Source organism: Meriones unguiculatus, chromosome 10 (genome assembly GCF_030254825.1).
Source record: "Meriones unguiculatus strain TT.TT164.6M chromosome 10, Bangor_MerUng_6.1, whole genome shotgun sequence".
Taxonomy (NCBI): domain Eukaryota; kingdom Metazoa; phylum Chordata; class Mammalia; order Rodentia; family Muridae; genus Meriones; species Meriones unguiculatus.
This window is the reverse complement of record NC_083358.1, coordinates 112,489,244-112,499,604: the sequence shown is the minus strand read 5'-3', so window position 1 is coordinate 112,499,604 and position 10,361 is coordinate 112,489,244. Positions and strand designations below refer to the sequence as shown.

Sequence of the window (10,361 nt, the reverse complement as noted above, 5' to 3'; positions counted from 1 at the left end):
TCGAGTTTATATTTTGGGAGGTAGCCAAAAACATCAATTGCCATGTTTTCAAAGAATTCTCTTGTGTAACTGGGAGAAATGAAATAAAAGCAACTTCAAAATTATTGCTAAATTGAAGTTATTGGCCACGTTAATATTTAGTTCTAGGTCACGGAGGCTGTTGTTTTCCTCCACACACGCCTTTTTGTTTGTCTGTGTAGTTTTTGTGAAGTTGCAATACATAAAAAGAAAGTTGCAGAAGTAACTTGAGTTTTAAATCCTGCTACATAATTGTTGCTTGACTTTGGTCACCCTAAGGTTCCGTTTCTTAACACATGAAATAAGGAACCGAATTCACGAACTGGTTGTATCACTCGGTTGCTGGGGCATAGTCCAAGATTAATATTACAAAAGAGCGAGTAATTTAAGACTGCGATGAATCACAGACATCAACTAGTGGCCAGACGTAATCCCAGCACTCCGGAGGCAGAGTAGATGAATCTCTAAGTTCGAGGCCATCCTGGTCTACAGAGCTATTTCAGGACAGCCACAGCTGCACAGGGAAATCCTGCCTCGAAAAACAAACAAACAAAACAAGACATATCTAAACAAAATACAAAGCAAAAACAAGCTGCTCCCCGTCTAATCAGGAAAACTAACAGAACCCAAGGCCCAGTAAACCACAACTCCCAGAAGACTTTGTTCCCGGGTACGTCATGCACCCCTCACGGAACTACATCACCCAGGAGGCCCCGCAGCGTCCAACCGTCCGCTTCCCCCGCCCCTGCACCCCTTTCCCCCGCAGCGCGGTGGCCGACCAGCTCCAGCAGTCGGCAGAGCGGGCGCGCGCCAGGGTCGCGCGGCTGCCGAGGGGTGCGGGCGCGCGCAGGAGGAGTGGAGGCGTAGGGGGCGAGGGACCGCTCGCTTGCTCGCAAGATGGCGGACGAGGACGGGGAAGGGATTCACCCCTCAGCCCCTCACCGGAATGGAGGCGGCGGCGGGGGTTCTGGGCTCCACTGCGCCGGGAACGGCGGCGGGGGAAGCGGCGGCCCGCGGGTCGTGCGCATCGTCAAGTCTGAGTCCGGCTACGGCTTCAACGTGCGGGGCCAAGTGAGCGAGGGCGGGCAACTGCGGAGCATCAACGGGGAGCTGTACGCGCCGCTGCAGCATGTGAGCGCCGTGCTGCCCGGGGGGGCGGCCGACCGGGCCGGGGTGCGCAAGGGGGACCGCATCCTGGAGGTGTGAGTATCGCGGCCGCCACGCCCCGTCCTCCCACCCTGCCCCTGTCCTAGCCCGCACCCTGTCACCCAGGCCGCATCTCCCCCAGTTGGCGAGCCTGCTGCGACCCTCGCCCCCCGTGGGCCTCCGCGGCCCGTCTTGGGCCCCTCTTGCTTTCCTGGCGTATCCGGTTTATGCCTCTGCCTCACCATCCCAATGCTCTCCCCGCTGTTCCCATACCGCTTTGCAGTTCTCGACCCCTTTGCCTTCTCTTACGGCATGCAGCTTTCTGCCCCTTTCTCACGGAGTCTCCTTTTCAACCTAGCCAGTACTGTGTCCTCCCCAAGTTCTCATCTTCAGCATCGTAGTTTCCTGGTCTCTCTGCCACACCCCTCAGACCCTGTGGACTGTCCCTTCTGCCCTCTAGACCCGGTAGGACCTGTCTGGGGTCAGCTCCTTTTCCTCTGGAGGTATCATCTCTCCCCACCTTAACTCCCCCTCCTTAGTTACTGCCCGTTATGGTTAAGCACACCGACATTTTTGAATACACCGCTTGGCCTTTCCTCCCCTCTTCTTTGTAGTCATACCACCTCGAGTATACCTTATCATCTCATGCGTTTTTGCGGGGAGGAGTTGACAGTAGTATTTCTTCTGATTCTGATATTGCAACCTGATTTTCAATCTGGCTTCTCCATGGCCACAGTCCTCCCAGTGCACCCCTTTTCTGGCTCCCTGACTTCCCACGTGCACCACTCCTTACACTTTTGAGTTCTGTTTATGATAGTGCTCTCCCAGTTCCTACTTCCCCCAAACTGCAATCGCCTTAGGTCTTTGCCCGCTCCATTTTCCTTCTGCTCCGTGCTGTTGCAATTCTACACTTATCTTATTTGTTCCTCTACATAGCTTTCCCTTCTCTTTTTAAGGCCCCCTCTGCTGTTGCAACCCACCTTCTATTGCAGTCTTCCTTCGGCCTCACGTGTCCCCACTGCAACTCCTGAAGCTCTTAGGACGTTGCCTTGTCTTGGCGGTTTTCCCGCAGACCTCCAGGGCCTGTTCTGTGTTCGGGATTTAGTACTCTGTACTAAATTCGTATGGCGGTTGTTGGTTGACTTGTAGATCCTGCATGTTCTCATTGTCTCCATTCTCTTTCAACCCTGTATTTCTCTCCTTACTGCATCTGTGCTGTGTCCGCCACTACCACCACCACACACGTGGGCTCTCTTCTTCCATAATGGGAATTTTTTTCTTTTTAAACATGTCATTTTAATTGTAATTTCCACGGCTGCCTGTTTTTCATTTTGTCAAAGAGATTCACTTAAGGTACTTACCGGCTCTTGAAAGTCTGTTCTTGTAGAGGAGTCCACCCCCTCCTTTTTTTTTTTCCTTTCCATTTTTGTGCCCATTACTCTTACTCTATAGAATCATTCATTTTGTTTCCTCATCTTTTCCACATCTAGCTAATTAATGCTTGTGTTTGGAGAGCTTATACATTTCTGACCTGTCTGGGAATAGATGCTTGTTTTTTTTTTTTATTTTTTTATTTTTTTTTATTACTATATTACAAACTTTTTTTTTCGAGACAGGGTTTCTCCATGTAGCCTTGGTTGTACATACTATTTTCTAATGTTTTCTGGCAGTATATTCTCAGTCTTGTGGGGAGCATTAAGATACTGAATACAATAATGACTTTTTGATGGATACCTAGGCATTTATTTTCTAGATAACTCAAAATTTGTGGCTGATAGTTCCTTCTGATAGAAACTTTTAGAGTTGTCATTTTGCTTTCCCTTTGGAAAGTAACTCTGATTCAGCTCTTTATTGTTAGATTTAAAATATATAAAGTTCTAAGTCATTTGCTGTATGGCATCCAAAACAGTGACACTACAGCTAATGTCATCTGCCATGAGTGCATAAGCCAGCAAACATAGTTGGTGACTTTTTGCCTTTATTGTAGTCTGCGGCAGAGAGCCCAGGTGAACACTGGTCATTGAAGAGAAGGTGTGAGTGATCCTGTGACTCTTGTGAGAAGGCTTTGCCTAGGAAGTAGAAGCTAATGTTTTTGGTGGTGAGAGGAATTTTTGTCATTTTTGTTGGCCGGAGAAAGAAACACTGCCTAGACAAATTCTCTCTGGAAGGTTGGTGATGATAGAAAATCTTCGTGTTACTGGTTTTATATCCTTCCACCTGTTTATATTCTGATTCTAAATTCTTTTTCAAAATTCAAAATTCTTTGAAATTTCTATAATACTGTTATAGAAGTAGTAGAAGTAGCAGTTCAAAACTAGTTGATGACTCATGAGGCCTCAGTATGGCTTTTTCCCCTTCCTTTTCTCCCTCCCTCCCTCTCTCTAGATTTTCAAGTAAGAGGAGAAAAATCAGCTACTAACTTCACTTTAGAGATTTTTTTATTTACTTGAGGCAGGATATCATGTAGCTCAGGCTGGCTTCAAACTATATGTAGCTTAGGAAGACCTTGAACTTCTGGTCATCCTACTTCTGCTTGCTGAGTCCTGGGATCACAGGTATATACCACTTTGCTGGGTTTGTGTGCTGTTGAGGATGGAACCCAGGGATTTAGGGCTTCAGTGCTTGCTAGGCAAGCACTCTACCAACTGAAAGACATTTCCAGCCTGAGCTTTTCAATTTATCTTACCCAAGTTGTTAAGTTAACCTCCCAGTTATCCCAAGGAAGCTTTTCATGTTGATGAAATTCCAGGTGCTGGGGTCTGAGTTAGGAATAGATGATTATTCTATTGTGTCACTTCATCATTGTACGAAGTCACAGACAGGTGTCTGGACCTCAAATTGAGGTTTGAGATTTCTCCCTGTTTAAGCGCCTTTCCCTATGTAGGGATAGCTTTTATCCCAGGGTTCATGTTGCCGTTGTTTGGACAACTGGTAGAAGTGTGAGCACAGTAACTGAGACTGAGGTGAATGTAGACTTGGAGATCATAAGAGGATCCGTTTCTCTGTGTTGCTCTTTGAGTTAGCTGACCAAGGCTCACTGAATCCTGAGATAATTGTTCAATTCAGCTGGAGCCAGTATTGGCCACTTTCTCTTTCCCTTCAAGGCTGGCTAGAGTTTGACTGGTTTAAGAGAGTTATGTTGCAGGGCTTGGTACTGCAGTGTGAAGAAGCCCTCTGGGCTCTAAATTTTACTACAGATGGAAAGTTTTCTTGACTGACAATGATCGTTTCCGCCTTGTAATTTCTCCTAGTGGAAAGTGTACTGCATGTCTTCCCTTTGATGTGCATGTACCTTGAGGCCAGTGTGTGGAAGACGCTTTCAACAAATAGAACCAAAATAAATATATCTTTGCACTAATTATATAGTATGTGAAATAACTGACTTCAGGTTAATTTCTGCAAGGTTAAGTAGGTCTGAAGGCATTTGCTCTCTTGAGAGCTGCTGTTAGGGGAATAGCTGTGCGCAGGGAGCATGGAACCATCTACAGGTTTTGAGATTAGGTTTGTTGGCTTTTTTTTTTGGCTAGATACTGTCATCTTTGCACAGGACACACTTTGAGGAGTTAGTTCTCTAAGTTAGGGCAAATTCTCGTGTCTACCTCTTCTCTCCCTGTACAGTGGCTGGGGTTACAGCCATTTTCACCAGTGTATCTAGTTTTTAGGTGGGTTCCAGGAATAGAGCTCAGTGGCAGGCTCACACAGCAAGCACTTTTACCTGCCAGACCTGCTCTGAAGAGTGAATTTCAAGCATGGACCCTTAGGGTTGGCTTGTAAGCATTTAAAATCATGATGTATTTATGTTAGTGAGAGAGTATATGCTTTCCTTCTTAGCAGCTACCTAATAGCATACCCATCAGCTTTTCCTTGTTAAGATTAAAGCATAAGATAAATTATGTTAAACAGTTTTGTTTATTGAGGGTCATTTTGTTTTATTTCATGTGAATGTTTGCAAATCATTGAAGAGTGATAAGTATTTTTGCAGTTGAGTGAGTCATGACACATTGACTGTTGAGTATCTTCTCAAGAACCTTTAAAAAAAATTGACTGATTTCTCTTTAGCTCAGATTTTCCAGGTAGACTTGGAAAATCATGCTTGAAATGATTGTTGAGCAAAGGGAATGATTATGACAAAGTTCTTCTTACACTTTGATATTCACAAGAATCCCTTGGGGGTGCTAGCCAGAAACACAGATTTGCAGGTACACTCTTTAACAGCTGTGATTCAGTAGGTCTTACATAAGGCGAGAAATCTTTGTCAGTCCCTTGCCAGGTTAGGGAATGTAACTCACATGCTAAGTCACATTCCCAGAAGAGCATGATAGTTATGGTCTATTCTGCATTGTTCTCAGCCTGTTGTGGGTTATCATCATTATACTGGGAGCCATTAGCTCGAACTTTGCTAGCACATAGTGACTTATTAAGCTCCTGAATTCCAAACTAAGGTGAAGTCAGTTTCTCACCAAATAGTCTGCCCAGTAAGTAAGTTGTACTTACTTGAGTGGATCTTGCTGTTGTCCTGCAGCAACAGTGTACAGTTAAGAGACAGACGGAATGGCGATAGTCATTGTGATGTGTTGCAGTGACTGTGGTGCATTGAGTATGGTTACAGTTGGCAATACAGTGTGTATGCATATGAGCTTTAGGGCCGCCTTCAGTGGGGAGGTTTAAAGCTCCTCAGGGCAGGGACCGTGTTAACTATTAGCTTTATTGAATTCCTAGCCAAATGTGTAGTGGTACCTGGGTTTTCTTCAGTGAGTGGATTTGGATAGCAGTAAAGTTATCCCTGGTTTGTGAGAGAAAAGAGAGCTGCATTGAGTTACAGACAGAATTAAATCCAGGTCATACGATTCTTTCCCATTTTAAAAATATGTTTTGGTTATTGACTGTTAACAGTTACCTTCCTTAATTTTTATTTATTCTCTGGAAGTTTCACATGTGTATATAATGTCTCTTGATCATGTATCTCCCACAACTTTCCCTTCCAACTCTCCTTAGGGTACCCCCATGATACCTTCCCAACTTCATGTCCTCCTTCCATAATGAATTAATTAGATAATTTCTAAACCACTCAGTCCAATTAGTGCTGTCCATATGGGTATGGATGTAGGTCACCCACAAGGGCGTGGGGGACCTCCCGCTGGCCATACTCTAAAGGAAAGTAACTTTCTTCCTCCGCAGCAGCCATGAACAGCCACAGCTGGGCAGAGTCTCTGGGTAGTCAGCTATTCTTTTTGTGTGTGTTAGTTTTTCAAGAAGGGGTTTCCCCACGTAACCTGGCTATTCTGGAACTCTCTGAAGACCGGACTGGCCTTAATCTTACAGAGATCTGTCTGCCTCTGCCTCCCAAGTGCTAGGATGAAAGGCCTGCCTCACCATTGCCTGGCCTAGTCAGCTGTTCTTGATGGTAACTAGGTTACTTGAAATCAAGTTAAATTTCTGTAAAAATGATAGCGTTGAACTTTTTATTTGTGATTGGTGACATACATTTTTATTTATTCTTTATCTCATGTTGTTAATTTGGATGAGAGGCTGGGGTTGCCAAAGCAAGCCTCCTTTGCTCCTGTTATTGCAGGTTTTTCTGTGTTGAGAGCAAAGGGAACATAACAATCATACTTGTTACTTAAAGTCTCATGTAATGAGGTTGCAAAAAATAGTAAACTTGAAAGTATTACCCAGAAATTACTTCAGAAATCACTTTATGGGTTGCTATGACCAAGAAAAGAACTTTCAGGGGGTTTGGTACATGCCTTTAATCCCAGCACTTTGGAAGTTAAGGCAGCTGGATCTCCTTGAGTTTGAGACCATCCTGGGCTATATAGTGAGTTCCAGGCCAGCCAGGGCTACACAGAGAAACCCAGTCTAAACCACTCCACTCTGCTCTCAAAAAGACTTTGATTAGTTGCATAAGGGCTAGTTTTTAATTTGTGGCAGTTATCTTTTCAGCCACCACTAGTTTATTAGTTAATTTTAGTTTGTTTTAGGTGAGGGCTTGTTATTGCCCTCTCATGGATAAGTAATTTAGAAGCTAAGTCTCAGTGGGAATAAGTCTTATGAAATGGTAGATATTTAGAGCAACACTTTAATTTATAATCACAACAAAGTGCTTTAAGAACAGAATCTGTGGTGAGATTATTCGTTAGATATGTCATTAGATGATGACATTGCTGCCAAAGACTATTGTGGTAGTGTAACTTAGAGCCAGCTAGGTTCATTCTGTTCAGATGGCCAAAAACAAACTGTAGGTAGTGTTAAAAGCTTTAAAAAAAAAACAAAAAACAAACAAACAAACAAACAAACAGGCCTGGCAGTGGTGGCTTGGGAGTCAGAGGCAGGCATATCTCTGTGAGTTCGAGGCCAGCCTGGTCTACAGAGTGAGTTCCAGGACATCCAGGGTTACATAGAGAAACCCTGTCTGGAAAAACAAACCAACCAAAAAACCCATTTTCAGAAACTTACAGGGAAGCTTGTATTCCTAGCACTCAGAAGGCTGAGGTAAGTGGATCATGAGTTTTAGACCAGCCTGTGCTACATAGATCTTAACTCAAAAACAAAACAACCAAAAAATAAAACAGAAAACCAAAATTGCAGTAACTTTTACATTACAACTCATTGTATACACAAACCAACACTAACAGCATCACGTGCCATTCAAACCACCGTCAAAGTAAGTTTCACTAAAACTATTTACTGTTTTTTTTTTTGGTACAGTGGTCAGGTGTTTACTATTTTCTTAAAGCAATGTCTTTAAAAATTTTTATTTTATTAGTAATGTGTGTATGTATGCATAAGTGCATACACATGTATGCATATACATGTACATGTGTGCTGCAACGTGTGTGGAGGTCAGAAGAGAACTGTGGAGTCCATATTCTTTCTCTCTCTACCTTTCTGTAGGTTCTGGGGCTGGAACTGAAGGCAGGCTTTCCAGGCAAAGGCATTTCCCAGTAAGCTATCATCTTGCCAGCCCACTGTTCAGTATTTGGGTTTTGTTGTTTGGGTTGTGTTGGTGCTCTGAAAGCAGTGATTTGTTCATCCTGAGGATGCTGGGCCTCATGTGCTAGGCAGATACCACCTGTGAGCATATCTCCAGCCCTAAACATAATGATTTAAACATTTTTGTCTCCTGTTGGCCCACTATTAATTCATGTTGATGGGTTCCACTGTTAGGCACAAACCATAAGTCAGGTATCACTAGGCTTGTGAGTCAGTATGCCTGGCTTTCTGCCCCTGAGAAGCTTGCTTTGAGTGGAGGAGGTTCTAGAAACAGTTTACTCTGAGCAGCAAAATGAACTAATGGAGGTGAATGGGAAACAGGTGAATGGGATTTAGAGGAAAGTGTGGATATGCTTAAGAAGCTTGATAGTTTACAGAAAACTTCAATATAATTAAAAAATATGTGTGTTGTGAGAACAAGACAGTCAGTGGGAGCATGCGTGTATGCATGCCTGTGTGTGGGTCAGAGGACAACTTTCAGGAGTAAGTTCTCTCCTTTCTCCATGGCTTCTTGGGATTGAAATCAGGGTGTTAGGCTTTGGAGCCAATGACTTTTTCCCCTTGAGTCTTCCCACTGGCTCCTACTGGCTTTTCTGAGATGGAAGGACAAGAGTAATTTCAGTGGTATAGAAGGAGGAAGGGTTTCATATGGTGAGGGTTCGACCAAAGAGAGGAAGATGCAAGAGGTTCTTAGGATTAGGACCCTCAAGTCGCTAATCAGTTAGTGCCATAGAAGAGGGAAAGGATGGTTATAAGGAGATACAGAAAGGCCTTGAAAGCTGCGCCAAGTTTGGGTTTTTTCCCTCTGAAACAGGGTTTCTCTGTGTAGCCCTAACAGTCCTAGAATTCGCTCTGTAGACTCAGGGGTCTGCTGCCTCTGCTGGGATTAAATGTGGGTGCCACCACTACTAGGCTAACAAGTTTGGATTTGTTTTTCTTACATGCTAGGAATATAATTGTATATATATTTGTACCTATACTTTCCTATAAATTTTGTTTATTTGGTTGAATACGTTTCTACAAAGTAGAAAAATTGCTATTATAATGAAAAGAATTTCAGACCATTTTTTTCACTTTTCTGTATATAAAAGGGAATGAAGGGGCTGGAGAGATGGCTCAGAGGTTAAGAGCACTGGCTGCTCTCCCAGAGGTCCTGAGTTCAATTCCCAGCAACCACATGGTGGCTCACAACCAACTATAATGAGATCTGATATCCTCTTCTGATGTGAAGGCATACATGCAGTTATTGTATACATAATAAATAAATAAATTAAAAAAAAAAGGGAATGATGAGCAATGAAGCTCTGACACCCAGCACTAGGACCAGCAGATAAGAAGCCACTATTCATTTGTTTCCACACTTTCCCAGTAGTTCAGACCAGCTTCTGGAATGTCTGTTTCTTGTCCCCTTATGTTGTAAATGATTGTGCTAATGCGTATTGCTATATTTATAGCATTTTCATCCTTATGTGCTGCAGGGCCCTAACAATGCTGCCTTGTTTGAGATTATTTTCTGTCTCTCTGGTTGGAAGATACCACTCTGAATTTAGATCCTTTTTGTTGGTGATGTTGGAGACATGGTTCAGGGGCTTAGAGCAGTAGCTTCCCCCCCCCCCCCCCCCCCCGCCACAGGACCAGAGTTCAGTTTCCAGCACCCACATGACAGCTCACAACCATCTGTAACTCCAGCTCCTGGAAACCTAATACCCACTTGTGGCTTCAGGGCACACACAGAGACACACACCTTTACACCTCCATGAAAATAAATCTTAAATCTTTTATTTTGGTGTTATAGCTTGTGGGAGTTGAGGTGACTAGAGACAAAAAGTTAATATGGTACTGAAATGTATACTGAAGTCTGTCTTCAACATGAAAAAGGTGAATTTTTGCCATGTCATGTCAGGAATGGGACAAGATGCTATTAGTTCGATGTGTGTGTGTGTCATCTTTTACTTACTGCCCCTGTTTGCTAAGTGAGGATCTCCTCACTGGAGGAGATGTACCCATAATTGAGTGTTTGAGTTTCTGAATGAGGCACTGTGTTTGAGAGTCCTTATGTTCTTCCTCCAGTGAACTTTTATTATTGTGAAAATGTTCTGTTTTGTTTTTGACAGTAGCCCAGATGTAGCCCAGACTGGTCTCTAACTTAGCTGAACCTGCTCTGTGTCTGTCTCTCTGTCTTTGTCTCTCTCTCTTTCCTGCCT

At 43.6% G+C, this 10,361-nt stretch overlaps 1 protein-coding gene across 1 annotated transcript in view; it reads left to right on the top strand.

Moving 5' to 3' along the window:
* The first annotated feature begins 754 nt into the window (after window positions 1-754).
* Snx27 (sorting nexin 27) overlaps window positions 755-10,361 on the top strand; it is a 67,384-nt gene continuing 57,777 nt past the window's right edge. The window contains exon 1 of the mRNA XM_021661310.2: window positions 755-1,220. Coding sequence (XP_021516985.1) covers window positions 916-1,220 — 305 coding nt within the window. The 5' untranslated portion in view covers window positions 755-915. The remainder of the gene's footprint in view (window positions 1,221-10,361) is intronic.